This window comes from Crinia signifera, chromosome 6 (genome assembly GCF_055691185.1).
Source record: "Crinia signifera chromosome 6, ASM5569118v1, whole genome shotgun sequence".
Lineage (NCBI taxonomy): Eukaryota > Metazoa > Chordata > Amphibia > Anura > Myobatrachidae > Crinia > Crinia signifera.
This window is the reverse complement of record NC_139222.1, coordinates 178,555,477-178,569,357: the sequence shown is the minus strand read 5'-3', so window position 1 is coordinate 178,569,357 and position 13,881 is coordinate 178,555,477. Positions and strand designations below refer to the sequence as shown.

Below are 13,881 nucleotides of genomic sequence, written 5' to 3'. Positions count from 1 at the left end.
ATGGGAAACAAAATGAAATTCTTAATACAGAACCTGCAACAAAAGTAAAGAAACTACAATATATCTGTCAAATAGACTGTATAGGCCAGAAGTAATAAAAAAGTTTATTTATTTATTACCAGTTATTTATATAGCGCACATATTCTGCAGCGCTTTACAGAGAGGGTATTTGAACATTCACATTAGTCCCTGCCCCAATGGAGCTTACAATCTGTATTCCCAACCATATGTACACGCACCACATGGTGTGACAATTCTGCTTTTTGTATTATAAGTTGAATGGTTAACCACAAACCATTGTATCCAATAGGGGACCTCAAATTAACTTGAAATTCTGGAAATATTTCTGAAAGTTACTAAATGACTAAATGTTAGATTGGATCTTTCATCTGATTTTCAATCCAAAATAATTGCCAAATGGAGTGCCTGTGGGTGACATTCTATGGAATGCGAGAAAAGCGCATATATTTATCGCACTCCACATCGCCGCAATTCGCACTTTCTGAATTCGCATTTTTTAGTCATAATTTGCATATTTAATGGGATGCGCATTAGAGGCTAAAAAGTGCGATTGAGTGCGATAATGGGCGAATTTTCGGCATGAAAATGTGCGATTTTTAGCCATGAAAATGTGCGCATTTGAGCGTATATGCGATTTTGGGTTTGTATTTTAAAAAAAAAAAATGGTAAAAAAATGGTACTTGTGTAGTTTCACAGTGCCACCGTGCGCACAGTGAAACTTTGAAACTTGGCAGTCTGCCAGAGGCTCTGCTTAACTGTGCGCGTGCCGCTCTAGCTGTTCTCAGCGCAGCGCGTGGCTGCTTTCCTTATGTAAGCTACGTTATCAGTATAGCGCTGGGCAGCAGCAGTGCACCCAGCGCTGACAGGTCACTGTGGTACTTGTAGTTCCACAGTGAAATAGGCAGTCCTGCGCACCGCTGACAACCCGGCAATTTAGACTCCTCCGGCAATTTAGAAGTCTAGATTTAGACGTCTAAATCCAGACTCCCTGCAAACCACTAAGATGGGGGCATCTAAATTTAGACGGTAAAGCGTCTAAATTTAGTAGGGTCTAGGGGTACACTATTAAACCTGTTCACAATGACACTAGTCGACGTAACAGCTGTCGACCTTGTTAATTCCACTATCCACGCCAACCCGAAGTACGCATGATTTATCGCAAAACATATGCGATTTAGGGACATTTTCGCATCATATTAAATATGCGAATTCAAGGAAAAATGCGAATTAGCCGTTTTTTTGAGAAAAATTTGCAAACAAAAACAAAATCGCATTCCATAGAATGTCACCCTGAATCACAATTTGAAAGAGTATCTTTAAATCTACTAAAACTTTCTGCAATATGGCAACAAGGAACTCATTCTTCAACTGAAGAAAGTCTTCTCAAGTTGTGGGTACCATCTGCAACCTACAGTATCCCTGATATTTGTTCATCAGAAAATGACATCTCTTAAATTAAAGAGTTACTGTACATCCAAAGTTACATCAAGTCAAGCAAAAAAGCAAAACTTAACTCTTAATCTACAAGATCTCAGTCAAGATACAAATTGTAATCAGATAAACTACCATAGGTCCGTTCTAAATTTCATGGACAATTGCCCAGCAATCTGGGCTTGATTATTTCAAGTCTACCTTGCATATATATATATATAGCACTAGACTTCTGTACATGCATACAATTATCTAAGAGTTATTCATATGATCCCATATTTCTATGACTGTAAATACAGTTCTGTTGGGGGTGCTGTCTAATGACTCCACTTTTGAATATTGACTATCTGACTACTCCCAGCCCCATCCTAATTGTTATCATTGTCTGTATGAGATGGGCTGTTATTGAGTATATTCACATGAATGTTTATATAACACATGAGCGGCTATATAATTATTACATTTTTTCTTTAAATGACTGTGCTAACAAATAGGGCTAGAACACTTAGCCCGTCGTCTCTCAGCCTCTTTGAATATTTGCAATGTTCTACGTTTTTACTTCAATTATTTCAGCAAAACAATATAAACCTAATTGTCATCTAAATTACCTTTTAGTCTTTGCATGATGTCCTTAGTAGTGGAAGTTATGGGAGTGTATCCAATTGTAATGTCTTTATGATTAAATGCATCCAATTGCCCAAGGTGCTTTCCAGGTATGATTATGTTGTCGTGGGGAATTTGTCCTATAGCGCTAACAGTGAACATCAGGAACACAAACGCCAAATTTTGCAGCCACTCCTGAGCAAAACAACACAGACACTGACATATCACAACATGTGATAATAAATGTTAAAAAGAGTACAGTACTATAGAAATTTTCTTCAATTTTAAACTTTATTATATTGACCATTATATGGCAGTATGACAATTTATGATAGAGAGAAAGAGAAAGAAAGAGAGCGAGAACAAAAACCAACTGTAGCAAAGGTTTCCATTTTAATTATAGAATATCCTTGAAACTGATATGTCCATATCCCATACATTGTAATTACAGTGCTCTCTCAATTATTCAGGATTGAATCTCCAATGGACCCCTACTGCAGGTGACTCAGAGAGAGAACCTGGGCCAAGATACAATGTTACATATGTTTTCCAAGTCGGAACAAATAATTTCTGTGGTGGAACTCCAAAAGGACATTGGCCTATGGCATTAGCAGTTAAAGAGGCACATGTTTTAGTAGTAAGGCCAGCTCAAGGACCATTCATATAATTTGCTGTCCATACCTTTATACCTCCCAAATTTTAAACATCGAGGATCTGAATGACTGGGTACCAGAGCCCCGCAGGGGCCTGAAAGGGGAGCATGGCCTATTCCAGAGGGGATGTGGCCGCAAGACACGCCCACATTTTTCATCACTATGGGGGCTTGGCCAGCACTGTGTAAGCTGCTGGCCATGCCCCCAGCTCCTCTGCTTCATTGAATAGAAGACAAAAAAACAGGATTGTCCTGCAAAATCAGGACAGTTGGGAGCTATGTACCCAGGCCAATCAAGCCTGGCGGTTCTGGTGGGTTTTTTTGTGCTCCTGTCCATTTTTCTTCCCTGGGATTAATGTTGTTGTTTTTTTTTTTGTGGGGTCCTTAATGTGTTTTTTTTTCATGGGGGATAATGTGTTTTATTATCGTGGGGATAATGTGTTATTTTTTTTTACTATTTGGGAGAGAGTTTTTTTCTGTGGTGGGTAATGTTCATTTTGTGGGCGCAAATGTGGATTCTTATGAACGGGTGCATTTGTACCAATTCGATCTTAGTAAATTCCTATTCAACTAATATTAAAGTTTATTTATTCCTTTAAGTGTATAACTAACAGCTCAAACCTAGATTTGCTTGTCAACTATTCATGTGCAAGGTAGCAAGCCTGTTATACACGCAAACAAGTACAAATAGTTGGTGAACTAGCGTGTTAACATAACTGCTTTCGGCCAGTGTCAAAGGGAATCTAAGAATTGGTCACCTGCCACTTTATGATATTGGGCCAGATTCAGACCTGCTCACAGGGCTGCGTGTTTTCAGAGCCCAGCGAGCAGGTTAATGCTGCCAAGCTGAATGCATACACCTCTGCCTTACAAACCCATGTGTATGGCTGCTAATAGATGTGTACGGGTACACATCCATTCGCTAGCACCCACACAGAGGAGAAATCCTTCAATGGTTACTTACCATCAAAGGATTTCTCCTCTGGCCAGCGCTCGCAGTCACCACATGACCCAGGAGTCACTCGGCAGCTGCTTGCATGGTCGCAAAATAGGGTTGGATGCTGACATCATGCGCCCTCCCTGAGCAGGCAGGGGAACACCTGCGTTCACTAGGAGCCGCCCATCGTTTTTGTGGGCACGCCCACAAAATGCCGAGGGTCCACCCTAGGACGCCCCCTGCCTGTCAGTCAGACTGGGAGCACCTCGGCTTTGGAAAAATTTGACAAAGTCGCTCGAAGCCGGGGCCTGCATATGCACATTGGAGAAAATGCGCATGCGCGGACCCCCAGTATCGACGGAGGGGCCGAATTCAGACCTGTGCTAGCAGGAATAAATGTGCCCCATTGTTTTGTGAATGTTACGTATTTTTCTCCCATGATTACTATAACTAATAAAAAAGAAACTCATATCACCACAAAGAGGCACTAAATACCCTCTATGGAATAATCATATGTAACATACTGTTTCAGTAGTGTCATTTGCTGACTTTTCCCAGTGGATTTTGAAACCAGGGCACGGTCACAAACATATGATATTGCGACACAGAATCTGGCGCTTTGTGGTTGGTACATTTGGATACTTGCCAGGGCACTGTGCCATTTCCTTCTCCACTTGTGTATGAGATTTTTCCACAGCAGAGCGAGGGTCTGCTGGAAGAGACTGGTCTCGCTTACCGTACCCTCTGTCATCTGAAACATAAGAGAGACCAAGATCAGAAGATGATCATTTAGAACAAACATTCTGTCAGTGCTGGTGAGCGAGGCACTGTTATTTCTGGTAGAGATTTGTGCAGCCTTTCACCGGCTACTTGCGGGATCCAAAACCTCTATTCTTCTTCTGTCTCCATTTATTTTTGCATCTTATATTTATAAAAAACCTTAATTTGCTCTCTAATCTAAACTTTGGTCTGCTGAATAAAAATGTTGAAACAACTTTTTTTCCCCCTCCATGGGTTATTTTGTGTTTCTGAATACAGTATTATGTGCTAGATTCAACGTTTGGGCTGATAACATACACACTCGGAGTAAATTTACTGAAGCTCCTTAAACTGAAAAGGGGTTATGTTGTCCATATAAACCAATCAGGTTCATTTTTTAGGATGCAGTAGAGATATTTCAGTAAATTTGCCCCTCATTGTAGGTTTTTGATCGTGTGTGCAAATGACTCCTCTGACACCACAGATCTTCAACATGTGAGGCACAGGTTGGTACGTTATTATTATTATTACAATTTTATTTATAAGGCGCCACAAGTGTTTTGCGGCGCCGTACAAAGGAACAATACAGGGAGACAGAACTTGGCATAACATTGAATAAATAACAAAAATAGAGTACAAATAAAGAGCGCCACAGTTCAATACACATTCAGGGCCATCTTAACATTAGGAAGGGCCCCTGGGCAACCTAGTTCACTGGACCCCCCCCCCCCAAATTAGTTTGCCCAGGAGCCCACAGTCACCACCCCAACCCTCACCTCTCTGGCTCCGTGCGGCAGCCAGTCAGCTTCCGGCGGCCGGGGATCCGATCATCTTCGCTGGGGGATCCGGGCTGCGGGATCAGGGCAGCGGCGGTAGCTAGGAGCCTGCCCTGAATGGCAAAGCGCTATTAACTGGCGGGGCGGGAAGCGCTGTTGCATTTGAAAAGACTGGCCAGACGCTGATTGGCTGAATTCAGCCAATCAGCGTTCGGCCAGTCTTTTCAAATGCAGCAGCGCTTCCCGCCCCACCGGCAAATAGCGCTAATGGGAAAGATGGTGGCCGGGTGGCGGGGATCCGACCATCCTCGCTGGGGAAGGGGATCAGGGCGGCGGTGGCGGTAGCTAGGAGCCCGAAGCGGCGAAGCACTATTTGTCGGCGGGGGCGGGAAACGCTGTTGAATTTGAAAAGACTGGCCGGATGCTGATTGGCTGAATTCAGCCAATCAGCATTCAGCCAGTCATTTAAAATGCAGCAGCGCTTCTCGCCCCCCCCTGCCGGCAAATAGCGCTTCGCCGCTTCGGGCTCCTAGCTACCGCCACCGATGCCCTGATCCCCCTGCCAGATCACCCAGTGAGGGTGATCAGAACCCCGGCACACGGACCCCCGAAATTAAATTTACTGCTAGCTAGGAGGTGAAGCGCTATTTGGCGGCGGGGTGGGAAGCGCTGTTGCCTTTTCAAAGACTGGCCGGATGCTGATTTTCTGAATTCAGCCAATCAGGGTCCGGCCAGTCTATTCAAATGCAACAGCGCTTCCCGCCCCGCCGGCAAATAGAGCTTCGCCGAATCAGGCTTCTAGCTACCGCCACTGCCCTGATCCCCCTGCCCGGATCCCCCAGCGAGGGTGAGCGGATTCCCGGACCCCGGCCACCATCTTTCCCATTGGGCTGGGCCGGGGGCCCCTAGGGCCCCCGGGCAACTGCCCATCGTGCCCAATGGGAAAGACGGCCCTGTACACATTACAGCTTAAATATAAGTAGTGAGGACTCAATCAACATACAACTAGAGGCTTGAGGCCAATGATGGAGAGGAGTATGCAGACGAAGATGATCACTGAGTGTTTGAGTATAAGAGAGCTGTGAGTGAAATGTGAAGAGAAGCGGCTTTGACAACAGGTGGGAAGAAGGCCCTGCTCGGAGGATCTTACAATCTAGTAGGAAGGGGAGACAGACAGATTACAAGAGGTGCAAGCAAGTGGGTGGTAGCTAGATAGCCAGATGTAAACAGGCAAGGGGTCGGAGAATGCTTTGATGAATAGGTGAGTTTTCAGTGCCCGTTTGAAGCTTTGCAAGGTCGGGGAGAGTCTAATGGAGCGAGGGAGTGTGTTCCACTGAAGCATGGGAAGCAGTGATCAGGGTGGAGGAGAGACGACAGTCGTCAGCCGACCGTAGAGGGCGGGAGGGTGTATGAATGGAGATGAGGTTAGAGATATATGGAGCAATGGAATTAGAGATGGCCATGTATGTGAGTGTGAGGTGTTTGAAGAGGATGCTGTAGGGGAATGGGAGCCAGTGCAGATATCGTTGAAGGGGAGTGGCAGAATTAGAGCGGTGGGAGAAGATAAGCCTGGCTGCAGCGCTGAGGACAGATTGGAGAGGAGCCAGTTGGGATCAAGCGAGGCCGGTGAGGAGAGCTTTACAGTAGTCAAGACGTGAGGTGACCAGTGAGTGGATGATCAGCTTAGTTGCACTCTGTGAGAGAAAGGGCCTGATGCGAGCAATGTTGCGTAACTGGAACCGGCAAGAATGGGCCAGGGCTTGGATGTGGGGTGCAAAGTAGAGGGAGGAGTCGAGAGTGACACCCAGGCAGCAGAGTTGGGGAACGGGTGATATGATGGTGTTGTTAACAGTGATAGAGATATTAGTAGGGGGCATAGCTCTTGGTGGGGGAAAGAAATTAAGTTAGGTTTTGTCCATATTCAGCTTCAGAAATTGCTCAGACATCCAGGAGGAGATGGCAGAGAGGCAGTTGGAAACCAGAGAGAAAACAGTGGGGGACAGATCAGGAGAGGAGAGGTAGATTTGGGTGACATCAGCATAGAGGTGATATTGGAAGCCAAAGGAGTTATTAAGTGCACCCAGAGAGGAGGTGTACAGGGAGAACAGAAGGGGGCCAAGGACGGAACCCTGAGGAACCCCAACAGGAAGGATGGAAGGTGGTGAGGTGGAGCCAGAGGCAGAGACTGAGAAGGAACGGTTGGAGAGGTAAGAGGAAAACCAGTTGAAGACCATGCCAGAGAGGCCAATGTTTTGGAGTGTGTGGAGGAGGAGAGGGTGATCCACAGTGTCAAAGGCAGCAGATAGATCCAAAAGGATAAGCAGGGAGAAGTGACCCTTGGATTTGGCTGACAGCAGGTCATTGGTGACTTTCATTAGGGCAGTCTCAGTGGAGTGAAGTGGGCGAAAGCCAGATTGAAGGGGATCAAGGATGGAGTGGTCAGACAGGTAGCTGATGAGACACCTGTAAACCAGACGTTCTAGTATTTTAGAGGCAAATGGGAGAAGAGAGATAGGGCGGTAGCTTGTGGGAGATAAAGGGTCCAGGTTTGTTTTTTTAAGAATAGGTGAGACCAGAGCATGTTTGAAGGGTGAGGGAAAGGTGCCAGTAGAAAGAGATAGGTTAAAGAGGTGAGCAAGTTGGGAGCAGCCAGTGGGGGAGAGGAAACTGAGGAGATGGGAGGGGAGAGGGTCCAAGGGACAGGTAGAGGGGGGAGAGGATGAGATGAGGGAGCGGACCTCCTCAGCTGTAGTAGGGCAGAAGGATGACAGAGTGGGGTAGTTGGGAGGGGAGGATGATTGGGGTGGGTGGGCAGCAGAGGGGGTATGGGAGGAGATATCATGTCAGATTATCTAAATTTTAGATAGGAAGAAGGACGCAAAGTCAGTGGCAGTGAGGGATGAAGGGGGGAGGGGTGGTGCAGGGCGAAGTAGAGTGTTGAAGGTTTCAAATAGACGGCAGGGATTGGAGGAATGAGAAGAGATGAGAGATTTGAAAAGAGATTGTTTGACAGAGGAGAGAGCAGCGCTGTAGAAGGAGAGAATAATCTTGAAATGGAGGAAGACTGCCAGAGAGTGAGATTTCCTCCAGAGGCGTAACTATGGAGGGTGCAGGGGATGCAGCTGCTATGGGGCCCGGGCCCTTGGGGGGCCCCATAGCACAGCAGGCATCCCCTGCACCCTTTTTCCTTATGCTCGCTTGGCAGTGTCGGTGGTGCCGTCTCTGCCCACTCCCCCCCGCTAGCGACGATGCGCTGCTACATAATGAAGGGAAGGTGGTGGTCCGGCTGTATCAGCCTTCCCCCCTCTCCCTGCTTTGATGCTGCCGGGGACTGACGTCACTATCTAGTGACCAGCCCCAGCGTGAAACAAGCTGTGATGCTTGCCTGCTCCCTCTGTGTGGGACACCCAGGCCCTGGAAAACAGGAGACACGGAGCTGACAGCATCAATTGTACTGGTAAGAGGGGGAGGGAGGGAGGAACAGGGCAGCCTGAACTGTGGGTCGGAGGGGAGAGGATGTGAATAGAAGAAGAAAAAAAGTGATGCAGGTGCCCCCTCCTCATTTTCTTCCCTGCTCTCTCTCTCTCTCTCTCTCTCTCTCTCTCTCCGTCTCTCTCTCTCTCTCCGTCCCTCTCTCTGTCTGTCTCTCTCTCTGTCTGTCTCACTCTGTATGTCCTCTCTCTCTCTCTCTCTGAATGTCTCTCTGTCTGTCTGTCTGTCTCTGTCTGTCTCTCTCTGTCTGTCTCTCTCTGTCTGTCTCTGTATGTCTCTTTGTCTCTCTCTCTGTATGTCTCTCTCTGTGTCTGTCTGTCTCTCTCTCTGTGTCTGTCTGTCTCTGTCTGTCTCTCTGTCTCTGTATGTCTCTCTGTCTCTCTCTCTGTCTGTCTCTCTCTTTGTCTGTCTGTCTGTCTCTCTCTCTGTATGTCTCTCTCTCTCTCTGTATGTCTCTCTCTCTCTCTCTCTGTGTCTCTCTCTCTGTCTCTCTCTGTATGTCTCTCTGTGTGTCTCTCTCTGTCTCTGTATGTCTCTCTCTCTCTCTGTCTGTCTGTCTCCCCATGTATGTCTCTCTCTGTATGTCTCTCTCTGTATGTCTCTCTCTCTCTGTATGTATGTCTCTCTCTGTATGTCTCTCTCTCTCTGTATGTCTCTCTCGCTCTGTCTCTCTCTCTCTCGCTCTGTCTCTCTCTCTCTCGCTCTGTCTCTCTCCACCTCCTCTCATTTACTCCCTCCCCACCATGTCTCTCCTTTTTTTTCTCCCTCTCTTCTGCTACAACCACCCCTTTACACCCTTCCATATAATCTCTCTCTCCCTCCCCCCCACACACCAGTCACCCTCTTCTCCTGTGGCGGGGGGCCCTTTAAAAATTTTGCTATGGGGCCCAGAAGGAAGTAGTTACGCCCCTGTGTGCCAGGGTTGGGGTTTTGAGCATTGGAGGGCTGTGGCCGAATAGGCTGTGTTTTAGCTGTGTGCATAATAGTTTTGAAGTGCATCATTTTTAAAGTGCGGCATAATTTAAATATAACTGTCGCGTTATACTGGCATTCAGCTTATCCTGAATGAACTGACTTCTCTTCTCATCTCTTTTCATCAAGGTAACCAGCATTCTACATACTTGGTCTGGCTGGGCTGCAGATGATTCTACCCTCTGTCCTAGATTGATTTGATATTGTCATAGGTAACCAGCATTCTACATACTTGGTCTGGCTGGGCTGCAGATGATTCTACTCTCTGTCCTAGATTGATTTGATATTGTCATAGGTAACCAGCATTCTACATAATTGGTCTGGCTGGGCTGCAGATGATTACACCTCAGGTGCTGAATGTATTTAAATGCTTTGGTAATTGATCATTCTGCACACTGCTTTAGATATCAGAAATGTGTTTTTGACAAACTTAATTTTGCAAGTTCAAAAGCAAATCTCTGTTGCCTATGTGAAGGGAGGAATATCTTATAACTCTTAATGACACATGCTATCTTGGAATGCATGGATGTTTATGTAAGCCCCTTTTATTACCATTCATTGTAGTAGGGGGGTTGGGATTGGGTGGGGAAAGTCCAATTAATGAGTGCAGATGCATTTAAAGATCATTACATAGGCTGTGTGCATGGTTTAGCTGTGTGCATAATAGTTTTGAAGTGCATCATTTTTAAAGTGCGGCATAATTTAAATATAACTGTCGCGTTATACTGGCGTTACACTGAAGTGAAACAGAAGGACAGAAATACCAACTGAGAAAACCAAAGACTGCTTTGAGTGAGTTCAATTTATTCTCACGACATACTACTCCTGGCTACTTAATCTGGTGATTCAACCATAACATCATCATTTTTACATCTGCAAACAACTTTTACTATCACTGTTAATAATTGTATTTGCACTGTCAGTTTTGAAAATGCCCAGCTGTACCTCTAATGACTTCACCTGTCCTGCTCTTCCATTGATTTTAGGTGTCCCCCAAAATTTTATTCTTGGCCCTCTTCTTCTCTATCTCTATACGTCCTCTCTGGGTGAGCTTATTTGCTCACTCGACTTCCACTATCACATCTATGCTGATAACACTGAAATCTACCGCTCCTTTCCTGACCGCTCTCCCTCTATCCTCACTCATATCTCCAACTGTCTCTCTGCTGTCTACTCTTGGATGACCCAGCTCTTTTTCAGACTTAAAATATCAAGGACTAAGCTGACCTCTTCCCACCCTCCTGCATAAAACCCGACCATCTCTCATCCTAACCTACTGTTTATGCTCACCTCTTTCCCTTCTGTGTCACCCCTGTCTGTCTAACCCTCCCTTTTTAGAATGTAAGCTCTCACGAGCAGGGCCCTCTCTCCTCATGTGCCTTTCTTAGAATATATAAACCTCTGCCACCCTGATGATTGCTTCAGTGTCCTGTCCCCTGATGCAACTATCCATATTAACCATGTACATGTCCTAAACTGTCTTGTACTGTAATTTGTTATGTGTTTTTGCTAATAACTATACTCTGTAAAGCGCTGCGGAATATGTATGCGCTATATAAGAAACTGTTAATAAATAAAATAAATAAATAATAGTGTGGAGGGGGGCTACAGAGGTGAGAGAAGAGTAATGGAAAGAGGCAGCCTGGTTGGGGCAGGTCATGGTTGAAAGAGGAGAGAGGAAAGTCTCCAGGAAAGACAGGACAGTAGGGTCAAGAGACCCGAGGTTACGTCTGGTGACTCTGGGTCTGGGCAATGAGGGGAGAGGGGAGGATGAGAGGGTGAAAGAGAGCAGATTGTGGTCAGAGAGTGGGAAGGAAGAATTTGAGAAATCAGAGAGATTACAATGGTGGATGAAGACTAGGTCAAGGGAGTGTCCAAGATTATGAGTGGGGGTGGAGGTCCATTGAGAAAGTTCAAAGGAGGTGGTAAGGTCAAGAAGATTAGAGGAGGCAGCATTATTGATGTCAATTGGGATGTTAAAGTCACAGAGGATGATAGAGGGGAGGTCAGAGGCAAGAAAGTGTGGAAGCCACGCAGCAAAGTTATGAAGGAAAGGGGAGCAGGGGCCAGGGGGGCGGTAGATTACAGCCACAAGGAGGTGAATGGGGTAGAAGACGCAAATAGTGTGTACCTCAAAGGTGGAGAATGTGAGGGAGGGCTCAGGTGGAATGACACGGAAGGTGCAGTTGCGGGAGAGGAGGATGCCCACTCCTCCACCCTGGCGGCCATCAGGTCTGACCGAGTGTGTGAAGGAGAGGCCTCCATAAGATAGGGCAGCAGGGGAGGTAGTGTCAGAGGCGGAGAGCCAGGTTTCAGTGATGGCGAGAAGGTTAAAAAAGTGGGAGATAAAGAGGTTGTGGATAGTCAGGAGCTTGTTGCAGATTGATCTAGCATTTCAGAGAGCACAGGAGAAAGGAGGGGAGGGGACAGGTGAGATAGGAATTAGGATGTGTGGGTTGTGGGTGCGTGTGAGAGGTGTGGAAGGTGAGACGGGGTGAGACATGACAGTGAGGACTGGTATGGGACCGGATCGAGGAGCCATATTTCTGTGTAAAGTTGTTCAAAGTAGTTATATAGAATGAGGTTGGAGTGGCCTAGAAATGAGCGGTAAGAAGGTGATGTACTGGAAGCGTGGAGAGCCTACAGGAAATATAGTTCGTGGACAGGAGCATTGCAGATCATGTTCTTGTCAGTGCTATAATCCCAGCAGCACAATTTCAAGACTGATACAGTAAAGTAGTATGCTTATAGTTAAGGGTTGTACACACAGTGAGATTTTGGCAGGAGATTTTGACTAGATAGTGAAAATCTCCTCGAAACAAGAAAAGAATGTGCCAGTGCTGGCTGAAAATATTACAAGACGGTTCAAAAAAATTATATTTTTAATATATAAAAGAAACATTAACATATAAAACACAATAAAATTATTGCTGATTGAATATAATGTATAATTCACATCAGGCTAAAGGTGCCCATACATGCACCGATCCCGGTGGTGCGATCTGTGCTTTGAGGTGCGCGCTCCATACTTTTTGTACTGGCTTTTCATTGCATTGCATGCACAACGCATGCACAAGGCATGCGATGCGATGCGTGCTATTTAAACTCAAAACACACGACCGCATCGGGATGTGTATGGGCACCTTAAAACTTGAGCTGTAATCGCTGTAAAATTATGTTCAAATTGAAGTCATATTTTCCAACTGTATATACTTCAGAGTTATATTATCATTCCTTATCAGTATATAGGATTATACCGATAAGGAATGATAATATAAATGTATGCATTATGCACTGCCTCCTAATTTCTGCATACTGTATGTACACACATGTCCACTAAATTCACTTCTAGGTGGATTCCAAGTTTCACCTTTGGAACTGCTCCCATAAAATCAAACTACTCCTAGACTTCAGGCTTGTGCATATTCCTTAAGAGTAAGTGGAAAACGAGAAAACATCACAGCAAAGTCCAACCTAGGAACAATTTAGGACCATAACCTTAATCATTTTCAACTTCTTCATAATATTGATCAGTTTAGCATTAGTTATGACTGAATGTTAAATGGGAATAAGGGATATACAGAAGGGTATTAGCCAAGGGATATGAAGTTTGGCATTAAGACTGTGGGCACGAATATCCACCCATCCACATCGCCAGCATTTGCTGAGTATCGAAGTATAGAAGGCTGACTGAAGTCTTGGCTGACTATAGAAAGCTGATTGTAGAATATTGATCAGAATTCAAAGTAGGAAGATTCTAAGTAGGAAGTTAACAATCGCATAACTTCAGACTGGACATGGACTTAAACTGGATGGACACTGGCAACTAACAGACGTGAAACTCCTTCTAACTACATCCATATCTGGAATTTCTTCGATGTATGTTAATTTTCTATCATGCCACATTCCTCACTCTCTCTGTGACCATGTCACATCCTATTTGTGATTAACTTAAAACAAACCATGTGTAATGCCATTATTTCCTGTCACTGTAAATGCTTGGGTGTGTAATGTCATCAGTGAAGCTTACTAATTGTAGGTACACCATACTTGCCTACCTGGCCCTCTCCATGCAGGAGAAAATGCTCTGTTCCTGGGCTTCCCTGGTAATGTAGGATTGCCATCACCTGTGGGGAGCTAGGTAATTGATAAGAAAGGTGTTTCACCACAGGTGATGGCAATCCTACATTACCAGGGAAGTCCAGGAACAGAGCATTTTCTCCCTCATGGAGAGGGTC

The 13,881-nt window shown here is 45.4% G+C and overlaps 1 protein-coding gene across 4 annotated transcripts in view; it reads right to left on the bottom strand.

Moving 5' to 3' along the window:
- Window positions 1–13,881, bottom strand: part of LOC146008704 (ABC-type organic anion transporter ABCA8-like) — a 230,709-nt gene that overhangs the window by 152,807 nt on the left and 64,021 nt on the right. For all 4 annotated transcript variants that reach the window (XM_083148276.1, XM_083148275.1, XM_083148277.1 and 1 more), the window contains exons 2-3: window positions 4,291–4,395; window positions 2,061–2,250 (exon numbers count right to left, since the gene is read on the bottom strand). In XM_083148276.1, the coding sequence (XP_083004402.1) occupies window positions 2,061–2,250; window positions 4,291–4,395 (295 nt within the window). The remainder of the gene's footprint in view (window positions 1–2,060; window positions 2,251–4,290; window positions 4,396–13,881) is intronic.